Below are 27,675 nucleotides of genomic sequence, written 5' to 3' on the forward strand. Positions count from 1 at the left end.
AGAGTAAATAGTGATTGTGGCTGGGATACTATTTCTAAAATATCTTTAAAACTAAAAGGATTTGCCGCCTGCACGTTGGCTCTTGACTTTTTGCTCTGTGACCTCTTTTAAGAGATGAATCACTCCTCGTTGCCAGCCTTCACTATAGTGTCTTTGCTTCCTAGGTGGTGATCATGGAAGTACAGGGGCTGAAGTCTCTGGCTCCGAACAGGATTGTCTACTGCACCATGGAGGTGGAAGGAGGCGAGAAACTCCAGACCGATCAAGCAGAAGCATCCAAGCCAACGTAAGGGCCTGAGCATGCATGTGCACGCATTCATGTATATTAGTTTCTCACATGTATTTAGATGAGTGTAAACTATTGTCCACACCACATTGTTAGTAGATACAGCTGTACAGCTATACAGCTGTTTAAACTTAACTCAGCTTACAAACTTTAATTAGTCCCTCTGGTGATCCCTGCAAGGAACAAACATGAAACACAAATGTCCATGCGTGTGCAAAGCAGCAAAATTATACAAAGTATGCAATTAGTCTCCATGTCATTGTTTTCTGGTTATAATGTCCATTTATGTTTGGCAGCCATGACTAAACACATCTGCCAGTTTTCAATCAATTTTATTAAGTCAGAAAAGAAAATGCCTTCAGTTCAGTTCAGTTTTGTTGATGTAACAAATTGGACCAAACATTATTAACAGGTATTACCATCAGGCCCACTTCAGCTTAATATAATTAAATATGAGGTATTGAGAGGTATTTCAAGTGAATTTAAACTGGCTTGCTCTCTGAGTAAAAAAAGTCTTTAGAAGATCTTATTTGCTGTATCTTTATTATTTTCTGATGCCTTCCATTGTGTGCAGGCAGGGCTCATTTGACCATGCCATTTCATCCAGTCAGTTATTCCACTAGTGGTAGTAATTAACACTGTTCATTTTAAACTTGGTTGGAAGACATTCCCAGTGTTGTTGCCGGTGTTCCCTCTTAAAGGCATTTTGCATTTGAGACACGAGAGACTAAAGAAACAGGACTGTGGAGTTGAGCAACGTCAATTTAATGTAATTTATCAATTACCAGAGCAGCATAATCTGCCTTTACCCGAACCTGTGCTTAATGAAATATGGATTTAATGAACATTTAATTTAATATTGCGGTGACCCTAAGAGGTCCAGTGTGTAACATTTTTAGGAGGGATCTATTGGTAGGTAGAAATTAGAATATAATATTCATATGTTGTTTTATTTCTCTATTAATCACTTGGAAAAAAAAAAGTTACCTTTAGAACTGGTGGAGGCCGAGCCATCGTTGAACTTGCCATTTTTGGAGGAGTAGTCCAGAAAAGGACGAAAACCCAACGCTGCGCTGAGATAGGGCTTTTTTTATGTTTTTCAAAAGTTCTTTCATGCAAAGCACTAGTTTTTTCCGACACCACTAATGGTAACGCCGAGCGGTATTTCCAGATGCGTTGGCAATTCTGCATCCGCTAGGATGCCCACTAAACTCCTTTCGACACTGGTGGTTCTTTAACAAGCAAACCCTAAAACTAAAAGTTGAACCAAAAACCTTCTTTTTTACTGCGTGTTCAAGATGTGACAAATTCTTTGTTATAATCCACACATGTCAAGTATGTAATTTAATGGCATAGTTTCTTCCTCCTTTTGAAAAGTGCAGCCTTGAAACTTTGTTACCCCACTTCTAAGCTAGATTTTCCATACACTCATTGTGGTTGTCCTTGTGGAAGGCCAACACATATCCTTCTACTTAAACATATATCTACCTTTTTCTCATTTAAAAAATTAACCAGTATTGCACAGCACAAGATACAGGAGAAAATGTCCATGAAACATTCATGCAAACACAAGCTATTTTAAGGCCCAAATGTCTTCCTCTGATCTCCTTAATTCAAGAGCCATTTTATGAAGAGAGTATGAGAGAGATGGAGGGACATGAATAGGGAAGGGATTAGAGGAGAACAAGAAGAGGGTAATGTGTGTGTGTGTGTGTGTGTGTGTGTGGGTGTGGGTGTGTGGCTACATACGTATGAACATGTACACACAGAAAAAACACACATGAGATACATGTATTACTGCAGGTTATTTGCATACAGTAATTGCTTGTATTCACTAACTGTGTGGTACTATTATGATTTTACACTTTGATAAATTGATTAAGGGGCCGATATTGTCAACGTTCCCATGAGATTTATTTTCTGTTATTGTCTCATAATTCTGCTTTTTATTTTGAAATTTGACCTACTTGAGCTGCATGCAGGGTTTCATTTATTTTTCAGAAACTGCTGTAAGAGCACAACACTGTCACATCCATTAATAGACCTTAGATTGATCCACAAGGTCACCTTCATGCCAGTACAATGCCTCCCTCTGAAATCAACACGGCTCACCACTCGCTCTTCGCCATCAGTCAGCAGCCTTTCTGCTCTGCGCATATTGGAACTGCAGCATCTTTGTATACATTAAGTCCCAATTAATTATGAACGAAGGAAATGGTTACAAGGAAAACAGCTTTCCAAGGCTTGAAATTGACACCACGTCCTGCATACCCCACTGCAGAGAGAGAATTTAGGCATCTATTTTATGTTGCATAAGGCAGCATAACATGTTGGCAGCCTCAGATGGCAACAAGAAGGAACAAAAGCCCATATACGTTGTATAAAATGATTACAGTAAACTGCATTATCCCTGTGTTTTTTGTTTCCTTTAATCCTTTGGGCTCGTGGAGGCGTAGCTGGTGATGAGGTTTAGTCATTATTAGGTTAGGTTCACATTTTCTCTTCAAACAATATTCACATGCTCATATGTACGTACATTGGAAACCCTATTACGCGTGTTTTAGATCCTTCCTCCCTGCAATAGCGTCCACAAAGTGATCCGTTTCCCAGATGCAGATTTCATTGAAAGACGATTGGGCACAAATACTGTAAGCCAACCAAAGCCTTTATGAGAAATTCAGCAGATCCAGTTCGCACATCCTCGAGCAAGATCTCCAACAGTCTTTGAGTAAAAGCCTGAAGCCCCTCATAGAAGTCATTGCTGAGCTGCTGCTACGTTAGCTCAGCTTGTTTCTCTGATAACTTTAAGATCCAGACATCAATGATTAAAATCCTTCATAAGGTTGAAATAGATTAAAAATGTAAATCATAAAAATGTGAAACTGGATAAAAAGTCAGTTTATGACAGCTTCTGGCAGACAACCACAACACTGATGCATGAGCAAAAAGGATAATGATGCCATTGACAGGCAACAGGTGTTACCTATATAAATATAATATATATAATATAAATATATATATATAAATATATAATAAAATGAAGGATTTCTCTGGGTTTGAACATGGTTGGAAACATTTGGGATAATGTACAACTCAACAAAATATAAAATATAGGTCTAGTATTTATAGACATTTTAATGTGAAAATCTTACATATAATAGCTTTAAATGTGAACATATCCTTTAAGCTTTGACTCATAACTACAGTTTTGAGCTTCTTTCTTTCTGTTTGGAGTTCAAGTGGACTCAAGCTTCCATGAATGTGTGAAACTATAACTTTTATTTCTTTATATTTATTCTTTAATTTGTTTCTGTATGATGTTACATTTGATTATAAATCCACATATTTCTCATATTCTTTTAATGTGATTTTAATGTATTTTTTGTTAAAGCACTTGGAGTTACCTTTGTGTCTAAAAGATGCTATACAAATGAACTGTCTCGCTTTTGGGATGTGCCTGTGATGAGGTTTAAATAAATATAATACACTTGACTGCAGAAGTTAATTTTAGCCAGTCTGGAGCATCTCTCTGCTGCTCTCTGTAGCGCACCCACAAAATGATTTTGGCTGATGAGACGAATGTTCTGTTATATAAAAGTCTTGCCAAGAGTAGCTTTAAAGATGTCTGGTATATAAATAGCAGGAATGCATTTAGAACAAATGACAATGAGACAGAGGAATGAAGTGTCTGTGTGTGTGTCTGTGTGTGTTCTGTGGTTTTAGTCTGACTTTGACATACTGTAGATCTGTGTGACTCTGCAGTATTTCTTCTGTTATAAAAGACTTTTAGTCAGTTCCCCATCATCTTTCTTCTGTGATAAAAAGAAAGACTCTGGTGTCTGTATGTGTGTGTGACTTTTTTCTGTGATTTTCAATTATGAATTGTTTCAAATGTGAATTCAATGTTGAGAAGGAGGTGAAATCTCTCTTCCAGACTTTAGTTTTTATTGACAAGTGAAAAGAGATTCAATGATTGCTGCATATGAAGTCATTATGTGGAAACACTATGCTGTCATGCTGTCATGGAAGCTAACCTCTGGAGTGTCTTTTGTTGTGTCTCTCAGCTGGGGGACCCAGGGGGACTTCACCACCACACACCCTCTGCCTGCTGTCAAGGTGAAACTGTTTACAGAGAGCACAGGGGTGCTGGCACTGGAGGACAAAGAACTGGGCAGGGTAACACTTCCCTTTGTTTTATTTTTACCAACACTGTCTGATTTTAACACAAGCACAAGAATATTGCGATCAGGACTCACATGTCATGTTTAGTTTTGTTCACATTTTGTGTGCACTTGTGCCTCCACACACTTCTCTTCATACTTTCACATTTTGCTTGTGCTTCCCGACTGAAATACACTGCTGGTAGTAGGCAGTAAGTAGGTAGTAGGCTAACACAAAGTTTTCCCATTTTTAACAACAGAATTACAGTCTTTAAACATTTTTTAGTGTCTGACTCAAATGTAGAGAAAGCAGAAGCGTTAATCAGTTCTCCACGCTGCACTTTCTTGAGGTGTAGGTGTGTAAGGTTACTGTGATGGATGGTTAAGGAAGCTGGTGTTGCTGGTTTGCGTTTGGGCAGTGGCACCTCAGACGTCCCTGTAGTGGCAGTGACCTTGGCTGTGACAAGGCTCTTTGATCTCCCACTGCAGCAGCGTTGGCAGGAAAGCAGGCTTCCTCAAAGCTCTTTAACTCAGCAAAGAGAGATTAGGCCTCCTCTTCGGGGAGGCAGAGCAAAGCACTGTTCTGATTCTCTCAACCCTGACTCACTTTAGTCTTTTACTTTCAAAAAAATGTGACAAACACAAACACACATAATCACCAGCCCTTGCAAACACACACCCATTGGTCTTGCTGAATGTTGCAAAGGATGGATCAAAGATTTACCTCCTGGATATGAACACTGATAATTAATGGAGTCTTACTTTATGCTGTCTTTTTCGTTTGACTGCAGGTTGTCCTCCACCCAACTCCTAACAGCCCTAAGCAGTCAGAACTCCATAAGATGACTGTGACCAAGGCGTGCCCTGACCAAGATCTGAAGATCAAACTGGCCATACGTATGGACAAACCACAGAACATGAAACACTGCGGGTAAGAGATACGCTGCCAAGGAAGCCATGTAGTGACGTTCCTGCGTGGCTTTCATTTTCCATGTCTTTCTTATAGAACTCCAGCCCTCTCAGCTCCTTGGCCTCATTTCTAGTCACGTACCATGGAAAAATACTGTGAAGTGCACTACTCCCCCTGGTGGATACCAGTGTGTAGTATAGATTAATTAGAAGGTGCCAAAAAACTCAAACAACATTAATCATATAACCAATATGCTATTTGTCTAAAGAATTTGGTTCAACTTTTCTCATTTCTATATCAAACCACATTTTTTATATCAGATATAAGTAACTGTTTCTGTTCACCAGGTATATGCAGAAATCAGTGTTTGTTTTCTCTATGATGTGGACTGGATTTTGTCTCCCTGTGTGTGGATGATGTTTTTACAGGTATTTGTGGGCTTTTGGGAAGAATGTGTGGAAGCGCTGGAAGAAGCGTTTCTTTGTCCTTGTGCAGGTGGGTCATTGTGGAAATTAAAACAGTGTTCAACTAAACTGACGCTGCAATCAGCCTCTAAATTGAAGTAGTTTCTGTTGATGTTTTTAGGCCATTAGTACGTTTTAAATATTCCTTTTAACCAACTGAGTCACAATATTGAGTGCAACCCCAGGATAAAAACAAGATTTGCATGTAGGTTTTTTTGTATTATCACTGATATGCAGAAAGAGAGGACATTTGTAACTCAATAACTTATGATTCCTTTGTAGGTGAGTCAGTATACATTCGCCATGTGCAGCTACAGAGAGAAAAAGTCAGAACCGCAGGAGCTTCTCCAGTTGGATGGGTATACTGTGGACTACAGTGACCCCCAGCCAGGTGAGAGGACACACCTTTACATGGTTCAGGTACACACACATTGTAAAACACTAACTACTCGTTCTTTAATGTCTCGTTGTCTCAGGCTTGGATGGAGGCAGGGCTTTCTTCAATGCAGTGAAGGAAGGCGACACTGTGATGTTTGCTAGCGACGATGAGCAGGACCGCATCCTGTGGGTCCAGGCCATGTATCGTGCCACTGGTCAGTCCCACAAGCCTGTCCCACCCACTCAGGTCCAGAAACTTAACTCCAAAGGGGGTGCCTCAGCCCAGATGGATGCTCCCATTTCTCAGTTCTGTAAGTAGCCCGAAACACAACACGGTCACCTAAGCAGAAAGCAGTTTTCATCCACAAAGCAGTGAAAGCTCTAACCCATAAATGTCTCACGCCATGCGCTCCACACTGCAGTCACAAAACGTGCTGGTAGAACTAACACACAAGCACGCACACACATGCCTTGATCTCTCACAGATCCCTCCAGCATCTGATGGACTTCCACTCATTGTCACCACTCCCACAGTGTTTAAAGGTGCAATTCCATGCTATTCCATCAGTCTGTTCACAAGGAACAACCAACCCGAAAAAGACTACAGCAGCAGGACATGGCGTGAAAAGTTTGTATTAAAACTAAATAGGTCGCCACAGATAAGATTTGAACATTGCAGCCTGCTGGGGTTGAATTCCGACTGACAGTGCCAGGGTCTGCTGCTCTTGTCCTAACCGTAGGCCTGTTTTAATCCAGTTGTAGCTCTAGACCAGCCGTGGTTCTGAGACAGTTTCTCAGATGGGTCCCCTGTCACTGAATGACAGCCAAGCCAGACAACATGTCTAAAGTTTTAACCAATCTGTCACTGTACTTGCACCTCTAAGCAGCCCACAGGTCAGGTAGCAAAGTGAAGGTAAGACTGTCTACAGTAGTGTGGCATCTGTACCAACTTCTGTTGTAACCGTCTCTTGTGTCCCCCCTCATTAAAGAAGGGAGAAATATTTTTTTTTTGAAAGTATCAACGTAAATTCTGCCAGCAACATTTTTCTTCACACAATCTTGTATATACTCAAGTTGGTTTTGACCTGTGCTGTCAGTCTTCTTATTTTAGAGAAATTAATGTATCTTTGCCTATAACAACACTAACATAGACCTTTCTGACCTACTGAACTTAATGTCACATACTTTTTACCAATCCACAATAATAGATCCTGCTATTCAGAAAAAACTTTTTGTGTGCATCTTTTGCCTCCATAGTTTAACATTTTCTTTTCCAACTCTAAACAACAAGATCTTTATTTTTTTCTTAAGTTGCTGAAAAAATTGGCATTATTTCCTAATACTAAAAAATGAACGCCTAGGATTTAAGTAATAATAATAATAGTATAATAATAATAATATATTTAAAATTCCCCAAGTTTATTTCACTCTTTGTTAATCATATCATTGGACTAAAACTATAAAGACATGAATTGGATCAGTTACTCAGAATCCTATCACATAAATTCTATGTTGTTTCTCCATTGGTTTCTTTGTCCAGTATGTGATCGTTCTTGTGGTTAGTTGACTCCTCTGATGCCAGCTGTTGCCATTCAAAGCCTCCTCACAGTGGCACAGACCTCCTACCCCCTCCCTGAAACATTGTGGCACACCACGCGTACATGTTTCACCCCCTGGTGGTCTTGAATGGCACTGGGACCATAACATACACAGCCCTCCTGACTCTGCTGCAGTGGACTTAACATGAGTCCTATGAAGGTTCTGAGCAATCTTCAACCAGTTTCATACTAGAAAGTGGTTTTGTGCACATCACATACATAAGTTTATTGTGTTGGAATTTCCGTGTAATAGACATACAATACAACAATTTAATATGATATGTGAGGATATCATATGGATCAAAATCTCAAAAGACAGCTTAAAGGGGTACTCCAGCTGTTCATTGTTGCACCTCTATAATGTTTGGGAGAGAGATTTAAAAAAAAGGATGGTCAACATTAAAGAGGATGAGATGTCCTGACTTTTAATCCCAAGATATTGGGTCAAACTAAAAAAAACTGGGTCCTACATTTCCCATAATGCAACTCATTAATGTTTTTTGTTAGACTCTTCGTGCCTGGTAAACACCCACATATTTAAAACTCCACACCTCCAGTTAGTATTGCAGATATTCTGTTACAAATGTGTGCTATACAAGTCCAACCAAAGTTAATCCTGATGACATCAGTATGACATCATCTAGGTAATTTTCTAAAGCCCAAATTCAGACAGGATTAACATAACAGGCGCAGGTGAGGAATAAAATATTCACTGTACTCCTCTGTAATTTAACTGATGGTTCCAGATGGTATTTAAACCACCGGGAAATTACAGGATGTGGTCTATAATAGACATGGACATTCTGCAGGACAAAGCCAAAAACCTGCTCAAGGAGCCATGGGAGGATATCATTAACTGCGATGTTCATCGTGAAGAAAACGTCCATTAAACGGTTCAGAAAAACACTTCAGAGATGTAAATTATAAGGACATTGTTTCAGACAGGATTTAAATTACAGGAGGATCAGCGTGTTTGCTGATAAACAGGAGGTAATTGCAGCTAAAATTATTACTGGGGTTGTGGGTGAAAAATGACCTATATATGCGCTTTAGACTGGATTAAAATCACTGACCAATGCAGGTAGTATTAAAATTGCCCCACCTCTCCCAGAGGAATAGATTTAGCCTGAATGTGGCCAAAGACTTGACAAACCTCGCCCAGAGCCACAAAAGACATTATAGGGTTTTCACAGTAGACTAGTAGACTGATCTTTGTCTACGAGCAATGGAGTGCTCCTTTAAAGCATGTTTAAATTTTACTATGCTATCTCACTGTTATAAACACTTTCACCATTTAACCAATGATGTCAGCACTTGATCTATTTCAAGCTTTCCAGGACCTTCATAGTCTCTTTCCTTTTAAAAACGACAGGCATCTTTTACACATAAAACTGACTTGGGGTTTACTTCATCGGGTAGGTGTATGTGTTTGCCAATGTCACTTTTAAAAGTAAGCCTTCTGTTTGATCTGCAGTTATACAGAGTGACAGTACTTAACGTGTAGCTCTTGACTCCTTAAGTACTTGTCCAGAATCCAGAATAAATAAACTGCAGTGGAGTGATGAGGATCGTAAATTCTCTCTTCCTCCCTCTGTCTCTCGCTCTCTCTCTGTCTCTGTCTCACTCTGTCTCTCTCTCTCTCTTTCTCTCTCTCTCTCTGTCTCCCTCTTTCTCTCTCTAATATGCCTCAGCATCTGTTGTCAAGTTCACATATCCTCACATGTACTCACACACCACCGCCCACAAACTCTCATGTTGGTATAGGTTGTTGTTTTTGAGTTGTGTTTTCTTCTTCATGCTTTGCCTGTACCCTTTTTGAGTAATGCAGCTGCTAGGTCAGGGTCTCTCGTGATTGCTCTCCTCCAGCCTTGTTGCTAGTCTTTATGTTATTCTGGTTTGTCCCTTCTTACCCTGCTGTCTTCTAGCTGGACTCAAGGGTAAGTGCTTCCCTGTAGCCGGCACAGCTCAGATAATCCCCGCTGATTATCTGACAAATGCAACGTTCTTTCTCTCTTCTTTCCCTCTTCTCCTTTTTCACGTCTCGCCTCATGTCTTAGATATTAGTTGATAACTTTTTGTTTTTTGACAACCTCAACTTGAGGATCTAAGTATAAGCATCCATTCGTGCCAGTATAGGATGCATGTATTTTATTCTAAGAGTTTATTATTTGACACAGTAATGGTTAAAGTTGATATTATAGATGTTACTGCATAATTGCCTTCTCTCTTTATTCATATTGGTGACTGGATCCCTCAGAGTAAAGCAATATGACGATTAAATGTGACATTAGAGAAGCAAGTGCAAATTTCTTATGTAAGGAAAATGATTTAATATGAATAAAAATATCAAGAGCTGAAAACAAACTCATGATTTTTTTAGTCTAGTTAGATGAAAACTAGAACATATTAGATGTTTATATGAATTTAGATAGAAGTGTAGATAAAGTGTGAATGATGATGGCAGTCTGTGATGGAGTTATTTTTCAAACTATATTTAATGCATGAGTGAAATTTGTTTTGACACTTCCTAAGTGTTTATCATGCTTTACTTCAGAGGGCTCAAATGCTTTTAGTTTTTTTTTTGGAACTTTTCTTGATGAGAGTTGGCAAATATGTATGCGGAGTATTCTGAATGCTAAAGACAAGGAGTAGCTAATGCCGCCCCTTCTTACGATAAAATACTCCGGACCCCACCTCCTCCTTCCTCCTACAGTAGATGGGCCTGTAGATAGAGGCTAGACCGGTGTTACACCTCCAGCAAGGAGAGATCTCATTTTGATTTTTTTTGACTGCCCTTTGTTTGCCTGAATAGGAGAACACCTGTGTCATGTGTCCATACTTTTGTACAAATACAGGAGTTTTCATTCATTTCCCCCATCTCCCAGAGAATGATACAGTTTTGCCTCTGTCGGCTTCATGCTATTTACCCATGTACTTGCACCAAATTGTATTGCTACCCTATTAGAGTTCTCCGGTAGTGGTATGCCTGTTAGTGTGCTCTGTAGAGATCATGAATACACTGCAACATATTCAAGTATTGTCAACTTGCAAATGCGTAGAGAAAAAAAAAGGAATGCCAAAAAAAGATAAAAATGCAAATTTGAAAAGGGGTCTGCAGATGTGCATGACATTTTAAAGTCAATGAAAAGTCACACTGTTCTCCAGCATGTGATCATTTAAATATGTATGCAAAAGTACTCGCCTATTTACTTTGGGAATTTGGTAATTTTATTTATGGTTGAAGTCATTATCTTTATTGTAAGTTATGATAATGTTACTGTAGTACTGAGTGTATTCTGCACTTAAACTCCATTTCCTCATTTAATCCAACCAAAGGAGATGTAGCCCACTCACTGTGTGTCATAGCCCAACCCCAGGCACCTTCTCTTCACTCTATGGATGTTTTCTCACTATCTCAACACTGATCCAACAACATCACTTCCTTTGTATCTTGGTCCTGAGTGAGTCTTCCTCTTGTGGTCATCACTTTCGTCCAGCACTTGTCTGACCACTGTCTTTTTGTCCCATCAAACGGTTGTCTTTTACCCACCAAATCTTCTTTCATCCTGCCACTGTCTTCTCATCTAGCACTGGCTTCACCTCTGTTGTCATCGACTGTTTTCTCTCAATGTCCCTCTAGACATCACGTGTTAACTGTCTTACTCTTTTCCATTTCCACAACTTACTGTACCTGTCTTGTCCCTCTTCCTTGAACAATCTCTTATTTCGATTGTCCACATTTTACTTGTTGTCTCACAGGTTTTCCTTCTCAGACTGGAGTAAAAATGAGCTAATTTCCTGAAGTGTAACATCCTTTTCTTTTTTTAGCAATTTTAGTCAATGTTTAGGTATTACGCCCTTCTTCCCTTTCCTCTCACTGACCTGGAGGTTGACAGATGTCAGTTGTGCTGTATTCGGTACCCCGGCCCTGCCCAGCCAAGATCAGGCCTCCACTTCCCACCCCCACCCCCAAATCATGATCACTCATGTCAGTGTCTCATGGACATGACACCTGTCATTCACACCAAGGACATGACTGCATCTCTATATATCTATTTTAAATCATCCTCATTCCCATTATTTTGTCTCTGATAGCTATATTATTTACCCAGCTCAAGAAATTAGGTCAGTTTAGTTAGTAGGTGTTATTTATTGTGGCCTACAGAAGTAAAAAACGGATTACTTCACCAATGTTTTCATCACCCATATTTACAAGTTTCATTATAGTCTCATTAATTTTTTTTTAACACAAGTTGATGTTACTAACGTTCTTTCTTCAATGAATTTCACAGAGCAAGTGTAGTCTTTTTAAAAGTCTGAAAGTCCTTTTTATACAGAGAAGGTTAATGGCAAAAGTTATGAAGCAAGACAAACAATAAAAATCTGAAGAATGACTTTCCAGAATTCATAACTGGAGAAAAATCTCCAGTCGATAACTTTTTCTTGAATTAGCACTTTATACTGTATGTTCAGATTAATTGTTCTTTTGCCATATTTCTGTCTTTTTTATTACCACACGTCCCAATATTTGTCAGGACCTGAGTGACATTCAACAATCGCGAATGGCAGAATCTATTGAATACATTAAGAAGAATGCATCTAATTCTATCTAACCAGCACTTTTCAAACATGTTTTGGATATTTAAAGATTTATTTCCCCTACAAAACATCAGGGAATGTGACATACTAAGATGCATGCATGCACATACAATAGAAGATCGATAGAATCTCATTCACCAATACATCAAATCTCTTTACGCTGTCTGACACAATGCAAGTTGACAATGTAAGCTGTAAGTGTTTATAATTTGCCCTTAGAAGTAGTGAAAAAAAAAATCCCTGGTGTTTCTGTGTTGTCACGAAGACTTGCTGTTTGCCTGTGCCTCACTGATGTCCTCTCCTCTGAACCGTGTTCTTTCCCCTGTGCCGTTGGCTGGATAGACGCTGACAGAGCTCAGAAACATGGCATGGATGAGTTTATCTCCGCTAACCCCTGTAGCTTTGACCACGCCTCGCTTTTTGAGATGGTGCAGCGACTCACATTGGACCACAGGCTCAATGACACCTTCTGCTGCTTGGTGAGTGACCCTCTGCCCATTATGACGTCACCACGTAATACATTCACGACAGTAGGCTGTTTTTGTCGGCTGATATGCAGTAATATATCCATATGTGTTTGCGTTGTGCAGGGATGGTTTAGCCCAGGCCAGGTGTTTGTCTTGGATGAGTACTGTGCCAGGAACGGAGTTCGAGGTTGTCACAGACATCTGTGTTACCTGCGTGATCTACTGGAAAGAGCAGAAAGTGGGGCTATTATTGACCCCACTCTTCTTCACTACAGCTTCGCTTTTTGTGCCTCCCATGTCCATGGGAACAGGTGTGCGCTCATCCCTTCTTTTAATATGTTTGTGCTTTGTGAGTGACATTGCTGAACAGGATTTGAAAGCACATTAAGATCACAACTCCTTTGAAACAAATATAAACTGTATTCCTTTAGGCAAACTGAGTAGGTGGGCACACAGCAGAATAGAAAAGTCAGCCTCATCAGAAGCCTTCTTAGCATTTTTTGTCTTCCATTTATGTAATTTTGCCATATTTATGTTTGTTTATTTTTATGTTCTGTTCTGTTACATTTTTGCAGCTTTTTGTGTTACGTTATGTCGTTAATCAATTGCATATCTCTACACATTTTCTTGTTTTCTACCATTTTTCTTTGTTTTCTTTTCTCTCTGTCCTTTGTTGCCATAGTCTCTTACTGTCCATATTATTCATCCTCCCATGCGTCCGTTAAAGTCAGAGAGGGCAGCAATTACTGGGGGCCGCTGGGCTATGAGGCCCTAATGTGCCCAAAGAGCTCCCAAAGCCCAGATCCTCGAACTGCCTCTAAACGAACACGCATATTCAAGTTTAGAAAGAGAAAGGATTCCAAAATACCACTCTTTCAAGGGCAAAAAAGGTGAGACATTGTGATTTATTTGTATATGTATAACACAAAGGGAAGTCAAGAAACAAATCTCACTCAATTTGCAGTCAGTTCCTCGGGAGCTTGAAGCTTTCAGCCAGTGTTTGTTTATTAATTTTTTTTGCTCGTGTCGGACTCAGATGAGAGGTTGCATAACTTGAACCTCTGCAGGGTTTCAGCTGGGTTAAAATATGTGGGTGTGATCCTCATAGGCCAGACGGGCTGAGCACAGTGAAAGTGGATGAGAAGGATCGCTTTGAAGACATCAAGGAGCGGTTGCGTGTGATATTGGAAAACCATATTGTAAATTTCAGGTGAGTGCAACATTAACCCAAGTCACAAAATATGTTGCGTATTGGTGTTTTTCCACTGTTATTACATTTAGGGTCTACATCTTCCTTTGTAGATATTGTTTCCCCTTCGGTCGTCCAGAGGGAGCACTGAAGGCCACTTTATCTTTGCTTGAGAGGGTGTGTAAAGATTAAAAAATAAGCATTTTATGCCCCATGAAACAACGACTGTGATGTAATGAAAACAGGTTACATAATGTAATGTGGCTTGCAGGTCCTGATGAAGGACATTGTGACCCCCGTCCCGCCAGAAGAAGTTAAAGGAGTCATCCGCAAATGTTTGGAGCAGGCAGCTCAGCTCAACTACCAGCGGATTCAAGAATATGCTAAAATTGAAGGTAATCAGAAACACACAACCAAACATCACATAATGACTGCAGGAGTGAATTTGTTAATGATAAACAATCATACTGGTCATTAAAATGTCAGTGTATGAAATGCAGTTTTGTATGGTTTGTGTGTGCGGAATAAAACAGGAAACTGTCTTTTAAACAAAGGACTACACATATTTCCCCAGACTTCCTTTTCTTACTTGAGTATGAGATTGTAATTGTTGCTGTTATTTATTTATTTATTTATTTACACATGGTGAATTCACTTGGCATATGGTATATTTGTGTCCATATCCCAAATGATTTGTGGCATCCCAAATTATTTGTGACAGTTTGTCGGTCACTTTTTTGTCTCTCAGTGCAATAACTCTCTCCTTTGTTTCAGGCCTGCTTTAGCTCTGTGCTGTTCTGTAGGTCAAGTTGGCTTTTGTGTAGAGGTGTGTGAGTAAAAATGCATTCAAATCCAAAGCCCTGAAATCTGTGCCAATCTGTTGATGTGCCGATCTCTCATTGTGCCTTGACTATTCAAGCTGTGTAGTATCCCGGCCTCTGACATTTGGTGATTGGACTGTGAGTTCAGCTTAACTGAATGTCCTCTCTGACTCCCAGCTCCCAGTGGATGCACACGCCCCCTCTCCCACTACCTTCCTGTACTGTAGCTCTTACCTCTCTGATTCCTCCAGCTGACTCTGCCCGTCCCCTTTTACACCCCTGCCTTGAAATACCAGCAACTCTCCCGTCACCTCTGTCCTATGCTCTTGCTGAAGACCACTATCTTCCCTCACTGTCTGCTGTGCTTTTTTTTCCTCCTCTCCCACATTTGTGGGCTTTGCCACAGTTATCACTTTGTTTGACTTCTTGACTTGTGATGTGATAAGTGGCTTGCAACCAAAGGAATGCTGGGATTGAACACCTACAAACCAGCATCATCCACCTGCATGTGCTTTGAGACATAACAACATGGCCTTTCTTTATTGGCATGGATTACATATCAAAAATGACATAAATGACAAGACATTTTATAATGTCTTATTCTCTCTTGCTGTGTCTTTGCATATTTACATAGAAACTCTGATGTTGTTTATGCCTTGAAAGAAATCCCTCAGGGTGCTAAAGATACTAAGGATTCAAACCTTACTATCTTGCCATGCTGTGTGAATTTCTGTCCTTGTGAGGCGCCTGGTTCAAAATAAACCAAACATTTGGCTTTGCTACTGGGCCTCCTGCCCAACAGAATGTCGTTTTCACCTGGACAGCCCTCTTCCCATCAGCCTCTGACCTCTAGCCTTCCCACCTCTGACCCCAGCCTCTTGCATGCCCAAATCCTTTTTTATAGGGAAAAAGAGGGAAATGTATGAGCACCCTGTCTTCTGCTTGGCGTCTCAAGTGATGGATTTAACCATCCGTGAGTACCTTCATCATCCTCTCCCCAGTCTCTCTCCCCTTCTCCTCCTTTCTTTTAAGCACTCTTTCACCTCCATCCCCCCTTTTCTGCCTCTCTTTCTTCAGAGATGTTGCTGCTGCCATGCTTGTTTTTATGTGTCTTTTGTCTGTGCGAGTGAGTGGGGAGCGTAACAGTCGAGAGATCTGAGAGCAGTACCACACTGAATCAGTCGGGGGTCCTTTCTTTTAGAACCATCTGTTTGTGATGGACATGAATGAGCAGTCTGGTCTGTAAGCTTCTTTATTTTGGTTGGATGCCCATTCCTTTGACTTGAATGCATTTTTACATTGCTTACATTGTTATCTCCTTCAGTCATTTGGTCTGATCATGTGTCAGTGGTGTGCTGTGCCGAACAGGTAGGCTTTTCTCTCACCGTGACACCAGAGATAGTAAAGGAGCGTCTGTCGACAGAGCTATTGTATGGGGAGGACAGGATAGGGTAGGGTGTATAGATTTAACAGCTTATGTTTGTGTGTTAAATTGATTCAAATCAACACAAGTCACTCAGTGTGTCCTGTCTATGATCCTGGCAGCTGTTTGTGTGTCTTACCTGTTTATGATAGTCTAAGCTTTGTCTGTTTGTTAACAAACATCTTATCACTATTTTAATTTCCAGTTTTCCACAGGCTAATATTTCAGCGTTTCTGTTTTTTATTGTATGTTTGTGACGTTTGTCTGTTGCCTAGAAACCTCACTCCCTGGAGCTGAGATCGTCCCAGCAGATTCTTTGAAAGGGTCACATGGTGATGAATAACAACTCTGAGCTCTCCCCCCATGTAACATGAAAATAACCCCAGAACCATGCTAATTCTAAACATCTCCTCTTTATCTTTTCTCTCCCTTTTTCTCGCTGAAGTTGAGAAAGGTCAAAAGGATCAAAAGGATCCAGGTGAACCCATGTTTAGCTTGTGGTCTAGCCACAGTGCACGCAAACATGTACATACACACAGACGTTAGCCTTTTACATACATTGTGAATAGATACAGAACATATGCATGCAGGCACATAATTTACCTGTAGCACATCTTCCATACAGTATTTTATACACACTGTAATATACATATTGTCTTGGCATGTTTTAAGCATCTCTTTTTATAAAGTAAATACTTGGAGATTGTATTACTTTATATCATTCCAGATGTGGTTCAAGATGTGTTTAGTTTGTTCTGGAAGATTTATTTCCATTTAGTTTAGTGCAATGTCCTGTGCATTATGTGGTTAGGTGGTTGTATGTGGCTGAAAAATATATTAAAGCAACATTTTTGTATGAACATTATAGAGTAATACAATCTCAAAAAGACAAAAAGAATAAGTCACATATTTACAAAGGGACAAACAGAAACAGAGGGACATAAGCAACAGTTTAATGTAACCCTCATCATCAAATGGAACACACATAAGCATACATTTCAACTAAACATCATACTTGATAATGCAATTGTATATGTATATAAGTTTTCTTAATGTCATATAACCTTATATAATGATGCATTTAAATTAAATTTACTAGTCATTTTAGATACTTAAAGGGTCAGTTTAACCATATTCCAAAAAAGCTAACAAACAAATAAACGTCTCCTACTTCCATGCTATGTAGTCATGCAGATAGTTATGGTTTTATTGCAACTTGCACTTCAACTACAACTTAACTTTATTGTCCCCAAGGGGAAAATTGGCTTGCGGTCATCTGAAATATAGAACGCATACAGACGTAAGAATAAAATACATAAAAGGTATTATAAAAATAACATCTAAAACTCACCACACAAGCCCATGTCAAACAATTTACAGTACATTCAGCTGTCTTCATCCAACCAACTAACCACCAAAGAAACTATTTGCATGGCTAAATATCACCATGGATATGTTAAAAACAATTGTTTAGCTTGTTATGTTTCTTATCATTTTGGTGAACTGGCCCTTTAATATTCCACAGTAGTAAGACACATTGGATATTGGTGTTCTGTGTGTGAACAATGCAATCTATCATTTTAAATGCGCTAATAGATAGATATACTGTTGATTGTAATGCGTTAATTGTTCTTAAGAAGCCACAAAGGCTTGCTGTGATTTTCTTCTAGACAAAACCATGATACAAACATTTATCCGATCTGCTCCCAGTGCTCCCTTTCACAGAGCATTATGACCACAAAATATGTAGTTACTATAATACAAATCCATGTGATCCATCCATTAGTGTCAATTAAATTTCCCTGAAGACAATGACTCAAGCATTATCTCGACTCTTTAGATATCTCAGGTTTCCCCTAATGATAAACTCAACATGAGGATTGAAAGCATAACCAACATTGGAGTGTCTTAATTTACAACCAGGACCCCAAAATAGATACATCCATCCATTTGGCTTGAATAAAAATACCTGAGGAATATTTGAGAAAATGCCAAGTAATATAATAGTGGAAGCAAGAAAAGACCCCAGGCAGAACTGCAGTCTAAAGACCACTACTGTTTTATGTAGAGTTACATGTGCTTTTGATTTCAGATTTATGTAGCCATTCAGTTCCATGTTCAAATTATATGCATATCATCCCACATAGTCGTACTGTTTGAATAATCTCATTTCATGACATGTAACTGTCTTATCAAATCATTCTGTCAGCAAAGGTACAAGTGCAAGTGATTTGGAGCTTTTGCACATTATCGACTAACGTTGATAAGTTAAAGAGGCCTAAAGCAGTTTTTAGCGTTCAAAACTTTAGTCAATGGCACTGTAAAAATATTCATTAAAACAAACTGAAGTCATTCATTCAACTAACTAGTTTCTTAATTTATGAGATAACAGCTGATTTATAAGGAATAACACTCATTAAGCACCTAATGAGCCAAAAACATGATGCATTGTGCTGTTTTGAGTATCTTTATAAAATCTATGAAGTGCTTCAAGAAAATTATTTAGTGTAGTGTAGATATTAACAGAAGGTGAAATTCAATATGATTTAAAAATGTGTGACAAAAATGTCAATGACGTCTTTAAATTACTTAAAAAATAAAAATATGGCTTTAGATGTTATTTTTAATATACTTTTAATTTGTTTGTTTTTAGAAAAATATCTATACAGATATTGATGAAATTCCACTCAGCATACGTAGTGAGTAAAACGAAGCTTGAGTCTAGTCAGTAATACATTATTAGATTGATAGTTGGATATGAATTGAAGTTAATTTAATGGAAAACTTAAACCAGATGTAATTAATTATTTTTACAGTGTGTGCTCATTGAGTCTTTTTTTTCTGCCATGCGACAGCTCCTTATACAGATGGCTTATTCAGTACCGCTTCACATTATGCATGTTTTTGATGCTACATTGCACCTCCATCTCAACGCCACTATTCTTGTGCCTGATACATTTCCAACATAAGTCTGATTATCCTACAAACACATCAGCTCTGTTGCTTTATGTCATGCAACCCAAAATGCATATAAATGAGAACACGCTTTACTTGTTAAGGGGGTATGGTAGGTAAATATCACAGTGTAAGCACTGTGTTTATACTTTTATTAAACAGTCAAAAATATAGACAGGGAAAATCTTCTGAATAGTCATAAAAATCCCCCTGGAATCCTTCTCTGTGCTTGACTAACACTCATCCCTCACCCTCATCCTTTTGTCTCAGAGAACGTAGGCCGCTTAGTCACGCCTGCCAAAAAGCTGGAGGAAACAATTCGCCTGGCGGAGTTAGTCATAGAGGTCCTCCAGCAGAACCAGGAACACCACGCGGAGGTGAGTGAGAACCCTCTCCTCCTCTCCTCCTCAAAACACTTTACCCTCTATACTCTCACTCTTATCTCACTCCGCCCCACAACAGGGAGTTAGCCTTATTATCCGTCTTCTATAAATAAAGCTGCTTTCATCTATGGGTAACTAAAAAAAAACCCTTTCAAAGATGAATTTAATTTAGGAAAGCTCTAATTGGTGTTCGACAGACCATGGCTGCATAGAATCAGAGCGCTATGTTTGAGCAGAGACTGTAAATTACACAGAAAATGATATAATGTGTGCCGTTCTTTCCTCTCATCACAGCTTGGTGTTGCAATGTTACATAAGCTGTTGATAAATGGTAATATTTTATTCAAGGTAGTCCAGAATAAACAGAATGCAGGAAGGTAAACAGAAAGTAAAACAGTAAAAAAGGCCAACACATGTTATTCACAGCTTTTGCGTGCTCCTAATATTGTAACATAACGTACAACTAGAAGAGAAAATAGCCAGTGGTGGAAGAAATACTCAGATCTTTTACTTAAGTAAAGGTACCAATGCAACAATGTAGAAATACACCATTAGAAGTCCTGCATTCAAAATCCTACTGAAGTGGAAGTACATAAGTGTTATCAGCAAAGTGTACTTGATGTATTAAAAGTAAAAGTGCTTGTTCACAGAAAACGTCCCCTGTGAGTGATATATCATTGGATACTCCATTATTTAGATAAATATTGATGCATCAATGATAGAGACGATAATATCAGGTGATTCGTCATAAAGAAGAAAAAGCAAAGGTCTGCTGCACAAATTTGTATCCCTTTTTGGATTTTTTTTGAAAACCTTTTTGTGCTTTTTTTGGTGAAAAAAAAAGCCTCATACAGTTATTCAAATGAAACCAGCTCAGAGGTTTAGAGGAGGGATTATTCAATCGCATCTAGAACATGTTTTTTTGTAAGGACTTACAAGCAAAAACAGAAACTAATGATTCAATCTGTATAAATGCATTGCAAGCCTATCTTGTGTTTTTTCTTTAAGTAAAATCTATAGTATAGCAGTCAGATAAATGGTGTAAACTGTACAATTTTCCCTTCTGAAATGTAGAAGTATAAAGTAGCATTAAATATACTACACTACTACTTAAATACACTACTTGATTAAATGCACTTTGTTTCTTTCCACCACTGAAAATAGTTTCCTTATTGCATCCTGTTTGCTGCTATAAACATTGAGCTGAAAGGAGAGCATGATGGGAATGTGTAGATCTGAAGGTGATCCACTGTGATCTTAGAATATACAGATAAAGCAGATTTATTGTATCTCTCTGAATATGCTTGACAGGCGGCAGTCACAAGTTCTGGAGATCAATCGGTACAGTATTTTTATTTCTTTTTCCTCTTCAGTCCCCATCACGACTCCCCTGTATGGCATGTGCGCCACTATGGCAACAGGCACCTTCCTAGACAGAATGAACTCATACATACTGTAGGACTGGGTGGGTTTGTAGGCATAGAAGTGAGAGCAAACTTAAAATTAAAAGGCACTGTAGCTTGCACAACATAATTGTGATCATAAAGCATGTTCATCGGGCCATAAAGAGGTTTCCTTTCTCTCCAAGCATGCTGAACCAGTAAATTTCCCAAAGTATGCTCCATGTGAACCTTTGAAGTTTGATCCACCATAAACATTTGTTTCCCCTCCATCCAACGATTAATTTCACAGTCCGCACTTGTTTAAGCATTACTTCCCCAGCTTCTCCTCTTCCATCCCTCTCTGCTGTCTATTCTTAGCTTAAAAACCCTTTAACAGAAATGCCTCAAAAATACATTATTGTTCTGTACATCTTCCTGTGTTCTCACTGTCATATGATTGGTGACTGTCCAAACAGGGAAAAGAGGTATGTAGTTGAATGAGAAACCCCCATAATGCTTTGTGCATGTCCAGTAGATGATGCCACATGTCCTTCCCTGTCAGCATCAGTACACTCCCTCAGGATTGGTCCCTTGTTACGGCTGCATTGATACAGCACTATAGTCTCGTCTGGCTGAACACTGGGTCTGCCCTAGAGCTCTCAGGGTCCTGTATGTGTCCCTTAACCTCTATCAAAGGTTGGAGGCCACTCTGCCTACCGACCTTTGAGTATTTTCCCCTCCCTCATCCGTTGGAAGCTTTTATAGTCCTCCCCTTTAACCCCCCCCCCCCCCCCTGTCCGCAATAAGCGTATCTCTCCTTGAATGTGATGGAGAAGAGCTTTGTTTGCTGCCTGTTTCTCTAACACTAGAACTGTCAAGCTTTTTAAATATTGCGAGTGGGCAGGTAAGTAGACAGGTAAGTAAGGTTTTGAGTGCCACTGTGGTGGTTAGGAAAAATGGGAAAGTAGCTGAAAATCCGTAAAATAAAGCATGCAGCATAAATTTGAAAAAAATCAAGCTTTATTTATTGAACTTGGCAACATGTTAGTCTGAATGATAAGCAAATAAGCCAAGCCAAGACTGCCAGCAAAGCAACTACTGTACTTTTGCTGTCAAAGGGCGAGGAAATCCTGACTGTGCTAGAAAACGGTCAGCTGAATCTCGGAGACTTACTTAACTAATTGGAACAGACGCACTCCAACACCAGAGATGCTGTGTGCTGCAGTCTTTGGTGTGCCTAGTCAAAGATGTGCATGAGTCACATTCGCATCTAGCGGACGATGGGTTTGTCAGTGATGTGAATGGTGGACCCCCTCATCTCTTAGCTTGAGAGAGAAGCATGCAGGGAGCTCCACATTTGCATGAGAAAAGCAACTTTCACTTAAATCTATAGATGCTGTCATGAATATAACAAGGCACAAACATGCTGTGTGATTCTTCTAAACTTCTCCTTTAAGTCTTAATCAATAAGAGGAGTGGATTCAATCTCAGTATGTGATGGAAAACACACAAACACACACTTATGGTTGACACAGTTCACAAACAGTCCAGACAGGTGTGATGGTGTGTCCTTTCCTTTCTGTGAGAACTATGTTTGAAAGGAAATACAAGACGGACACTCATTTATTATTCATTAACAGGAATAAATATCTTCTAAAACTGGGCAACAGAGGGCATAATGCACACCTAAAGGAATAGGTTGAAATTTTGGGAATTAGCACTTTTGCTTTCTTGCCAAGAGTCAAATGAGAATATTGATATCACTTTAATATCAGTTCAATATGAAGCTATAGCCAGCAACAGGTTAGCTTAGGTTAGCATTAAGACTGGGAGCAAGGGGAAACTGTTAGCCAGGCTCTGTCCAAAGGCAAAGAAAAATCAACCTACCAGCACTTCAACTGACTCCAGAAAGTCTCTGTGCCCAGGCAAGAAATAGTTAACCCCACGTAATCCCCCCTGTGGTTTTATGGGGATTAAACAAAACAGAAATAATGTGTTAATTAGTGGGCTTTAGAGGTGCTGGTAGGCTTTAAAAAAATATTCTGGACTAGCTGTTTCCTCATTTCTAGTCTTTATGCTAAGCTAAGCTAACCGGCTGCTGGCTTAGCTTCATATTTGGCAGACAGACTTCAGAGTGATCAGTGGTCATCTCATCTAACCCTTGGCAAGAAAGCACATAAGTGTATTTGCCCTGGGGTGCAGAGATAGCTCACCTGGTAGAGCTGGTGCCCCATGTACTGAGGCCGAGTCCTTGCTGCAGCGGTCATGGGTCTGACTCCAGCTTGTGGCCTTTTGCTGCGTGACATCCCCCCCCTTTCCTGTCACTCTGCAGCTGTCACTATTGATTAACAGCAACAAAAGCCCCTCAGAGAAGTATTAAAAAAAGAAAGGCATTTCCCAAAATGTTGAACTATTCCTTTGATATACATTAACATACACAGAGCATACACAAATTCAGAGGTATTTCCTTTTCCTGATCCAGTCGTGTTTTATTCCTTTCCTTCCTTGTCTTTCCTCCTTGTGTCATCTCATCTCTTTACCGGAGCCCTTGTTCACCTTTTGGCTTTCCTTCATGCTGTGTCTCTAGGCATTCGCATGGTGGACAGACCTCATGGTGGAGCATGCAGAAAACTTCCTGGCCCTCTATGCCATCGACATGGATGCCGCTCTGGAGATCCAGTCCCCTGAGAGCTGGGATAGCTTCCCCCTCTTCCAACTGCTCAACGACTTTCTCCGGGCAGACTGTAAGCGTCTGTACTTTATTTTGTCACCACTTTAAGTATTTTAATGCTTAAACAAAGAAACTAATATCTCTCTGTCACTGCCTCTCTTTCGCACAGATCATCTGTGCAATGGAAAGTTCCACAAACACCTTCAGGATCTGTATGCTCCTCTGGTGGTTAGATATGTGGATCTGATGGAGTCCTCCATCGCACAGTCAATTCACAAGGGCTTTGATCGAGAGTCCTGGGAGCCTGTAAAGTAAGGAACCTCAGTCTTTATAGCTAGGCTGTAGGATGGTTGGAGATGGCGAGGCTTTTATATTCAGATGACAGACTGACTGCGTGGAGGCTGAGAGATCTGGGAGAGCAGCTGTAATGTTCACCCAGGCTTCCTGTAGGTTCACTTTTAAAGAATGAGCCAAGAGTGGGCTGAATAACCTATTTTTTCTGTGCAAGAAATAGGTTATTTACTCTGAAAATAGTCTTTGACTAATGTATGTGTCTTACCAATTTCTCTCCGACACATTGGGGTCAGGGCAACACCTAATATTTCTGTTGTTTTGTTTTGTGAACTAACCTTCATAATGTGTGCTTTGACATGTTGCCAGAAACAAAAAGCGTCCAGTCTGTTATGTTGCTCTTATAATTCATTTGTTGTGGCTTTCACACTTTTGCTTTATATACTTAAATTGCAAAGATTATATTTAAGATTTATTAAGGTTAAAGTTTTTTTTCTTGGTCTTTATTTGTGTTGATTCTTTTCAGTATTATGTTGCTTCTCTCTCTCACTGCATTTAATACAGTATATGTGTGCATCCCGAGTCCAGCACTCTTTACTCTGTAGGTCTTCATATAATGTGCGTCTTTGACAATTACTGTCTTGTTTACATATGTTACTGTACGTTCCTGTCGTCACCTAATTTCAGATTTTACGTTACTTTTATGATGAGTGTTACATGGCTTTCTGCAGCTCCCACACCACTGTTATGGATTCTTTTTTTCTTTTTGTCTGTCTTTTCTGCAGGAGTTTAACAAGTAATCTGCCCAATGTGAATCTACCAAATGTGAACCTCCAAATTCCCAAAGTACCAAATCTGCCAGTGCCAGTAGCAGGACTATCAGTTAACCTTCCACAAATGCCTAGCTTTTCTACCCCGTCATGGATGGCTGCTATATATGACTCTGAGTGTGTATTCAACTAGTTTACTTTAGAAATATTAAGCAAGCAGAGACTGCCTTGGTATGAAGATGCTCTCAGCCAAAGATTGCTCAAAAAGTAAACAAAAAAATGTCTTCTGTATGACTCTAACTGGAGATGAAACCAATCTAATCGTACAAAGATCCATTTCAGTATGTTTTCTCTCGTGTGAATTATTGTGTCCATGTTCATGCCAAGAGCACTCTGAGAAGTGTTAGAGTAGATGGGGTTCTGCTTTCTAAAATGAGAGACTGAAACACTCTCATTTGTCTCAACATGCATGCTGTTGAGCTGAGGTGTGGAGATACAGGCCAAAAATCCAAAAATATATACATATATTAATATGATATATTGCACTGAGGCTATGTGGGGATTTATTGTGCATAAAAAAACAGTATGTCCCCATTTGAAAACATTTGCAAGTCAAGATCTCTGTTCTACAAAAGATGTATCTCCCCAGAGTTGTTGTCCACAAACATTTGCTTTAGTGATTTTTTTAGCGTACCGTAGATCATTCATGGCCTCAGGTTCATCTCTGACCTTAACCACCTGCTAGTAGTCTGATTGGGAGGGAAGATAACGGGTTGGATTGGAGGTGATGGCATGGACAGGCTGGACAGATGGCGTTCAGACGTCTCCCTCTCCATTTTATCACCTCCCATCCCGACTCTTTCCTGCAGCACTTTCCCAATGAGCTCTACTCAGGCTGCAAGAAAAGGTCTGCATGGTTTGTTTGGTAATTCTTCCAGGGGCCCCACCAGCTTGGGGACATGGATGTTGAGAGAGGGCCTGTGATGACAAGAAATCAATTTGGAGATTTTTATTTTTTTTTTTGGTGTGGAAACAGACCATAAATGCTATTTTTGCACGCCCTCCCTCACTTCTCCATTCCCTACTCCTTTGTCTTGACACAGTGTGATTAGCTGCTGTATCTGCAGTTACTTAACCTGCATGTGGCCACTTCACATCCCAGTCAATAATCATACTCTGCAGCATGGTTATTGATTTGTTACAGTAAACCCTGCCCGCTCCTTTTCACCCATACACTGACTGTCCAGAAACACCCGAACAAACAGGAATTGAGACAGACATTTGGATGGACCGGTCAGTATATGGTCGGAGAAAATTCTGACTGTGTTCAGGTGCGGAGGAACAGCATCCTCCTCTGCACCTGCCACAACACCTCCTCACACCCCTCCCACCCCGTCTTTCCAGCAGGGTGACCTTTGTCTTCTGACCTGTATGTGTGTGTGTTTCGGTCGATGGCAGTAACGGCTCTGGGACGTCAGAGGACCTCTTTTGGAAGCTGGACGCCCTCCAGACTTTCATCAGAGACCTGCACTGGCCTGAGGAGGAGTTTGCCAAACACCTCGAGAGTCGCATCCAGCTCATGTCAAGCAACATGATCGAGAACTGCGTCAAGCGGTGTGTTTGTAAAAGAACATAGACTGACAGAAACAGAAATACTTAGAGGCACTAAATGCTGAGAATGAAGGCTTTACTGAATATTTTATATTATAGTGCGAATAAATATTTCACTTGCCTTGCAGCACCAGGATGGCATTTGAGTCCAAGCTGACAAAGAGCAGCAAGTCCACAGATTTCCGCATTTCTCCAACATTATGCACCATGTTCAACGTGATGGTGGATGCCAAGGACCAATCAGCTAAATTGTGCGCAATGGAGATGGGCCAAGAGGTAAACATTTTCACCTGGGACAGAGTATGCATGTTATAAAATAAGTAAAATAAGATTTATAGTTGCAAAAAGTACCAAAGTAGTGTTCCATTAATTTTTGTTAAAACCCTTATTTTGCAGAAACAGTACCACACCCAAATAGACGAGCTGATTGAGGAAAGTGTGAAGGACATGATCCAGCTTCTGGTTGCAAAGGTTCGACTGAATATCAGTTTTGACAAATGTATTATTTTTTTACAGAAGAAAAGAACATGGTATAAACGTTACGTATACCTGCTTAACATCAGCCGTTTGCATTCTGACAGTAGCAGTGCTGTTAGTTTGGCTCTAGCCTCTAAGTCTTGTTAAATTGTTGATAAATCCTGTTCTTTTCCTCATTTCTCAGTTTGTTGCCATTCTGGAGGGTGTGTTGGCCAAGATTTCCAGATACGATGAAGGCACTCTCTTCTCCTCATTCCTTTCATTCACGGTGAGATGAAGCTTCTCTTTATTTCAGTCCCTCATAGCCTCATTGTCCTTAATGGGCTGATTGTTTAGAACTGCTTAGTAATATTTAGGGCTGGTTATTAAACTTAAATACTTTTTAGATATTGACCTAAATGTGTCTGTAGAGTGTTGTAGTACCTTTTGATTGTATTTTGCTAAACTTAAAAATATTCCCAGCCCTAATGATGTGGATAATAATAACATTTTTCTTATCCTGTGTTTTACACCTTTGTTCTGATTTCAGGTGAAAGCTGCCTCTAAATATGTGGATGTACCTGTAAGTGCAATAACACCCCACCTCTCTGTGTGCTTGTGTGTGATTATGAGATACAGCTGAACTAAACACTTCTGCGTTTTTTGATTACAATAATTTGCCAGTGCTCATTCCCCTCCTGACCCTGTTCTCTTTCTTTACAGAAACCTGGAATGGACGTGGCCGATGGCTATGTGACCTTTGTGCGCCACTCTCAGGATATGCTTCGTGATAAGGTCAATGAGGAGGTGTATATAGAAAGGTTATTTGATGTAAGTAAGATGCCGTCTCCTCCTCACAAC

The 27,675-nt window shown here is 39.8% G+C and overlaps 1 protein-coding gene across 4 annotated transcripts in view; it reads left to right on the top strand.

The window, feature by feature from the left end:
* Positions 1-27,675, top strand: part of cadpsb (Ca2+-dependent activator protein for secretion b) — a 65,145-nt gene that overhangs the window by 31,083 nt on the left and 6,387 nt on the right. The window contains exons 6-30 of one of the 4 annotated variants that reach the window (XM_035662694.1): positions 165-286; positions 4,351-4,462; positions 5,238-5,377; positions 5,785-5,851; positions 6,103-6,211; positions 6,297-6,509; positions 9,722-9,733; positions 12,738-12,874; positions 12,986-13,173; positions 13,971-14,072; positions 14,165-14,228; positions 14,323-14,446; positions 16,741-16,773; positions 19,521-19,627; positions 20,945-20,974; positions 21,492-21,500; positions 23,603-23,759; positions 23,856-23,997; positions 24,763-24,924; positions 26,206-26,361; positions 26,487-26,634; positions 26,755-26,829; positions 27,020-27,103; positions 27,365-27,397; positions 27,538-27,645. In XM_035662694.1, coding sequence (XP_035518587.1) covers positions 165-286; positions 4,351-4,462; positions 5,238-5,377; positions 5,785-5,851; positions 6,103-6,211; positions 6,297-6,509; positions 9,722-9,733; positions 12,738-12,874; positions 12,986-13,173; positions 13,971-14,072; positions 14,165-14,228; positions 14,323-14,446; positions 16,741-16,773; positions 19,521-19,627; positions 20,945-20,974; positions 21,492-21,500; positions 23,603-23,759; positions 23,856-23,997; positions 24,763-24,924; positions 26,206-26,361; positions 26,487-26,634; positions 26,755-26,829; positions 27,020-27,103; positions 27,365-27,397; positions 27,538-27,645 — 2,634 coding nt within the window. The remainder of the gene's footprint in view (positions 1-164; positions 287-4,350; positions 4,463-5,237; positions 5,378-5,784; positions 5,852-6,102; positions 6,212-6,296; positions 6,510-9,721; positions 9,734-12,737; positions 12,875-12,985; positions 13,174-13,970; positions 14,073-14,164; positions 14,229-14,322; positions 14,447-16,740; positions 16,774-19,520; positions 19,628-20,944; positions 20,975-21,491; positions 21,501-23,602; positions 23,760-23,855; positions 23,998-24,762; positions 24,925-26,205; positions 26,362-26,486; positions 26,635-26,754; positions 26,830-27,019; positions 27,104-27,364; positions 27,398-27,537; positions 27,646-27,675) is intronic. The other 3 variants (XM_035662696.1, XM_035662697.1, XM_035662698.1) reach the window with 3 other exon arrangements.

This window comes from Morone saxatilis, unplaced genomic scaffold, assembly GCF_004916995.1.
Source record: "Morone saxatilis isolate NCDOM2014 unplaced genomic scaffold, NCSU_SB_2.0 Contig18, whole genome shotgun sequence".
Lineage (NCBI taxonomy): Eukaryota > Metazoa > Chordata > Actinopteri > Moronidae > Morone > Morone saxatilis.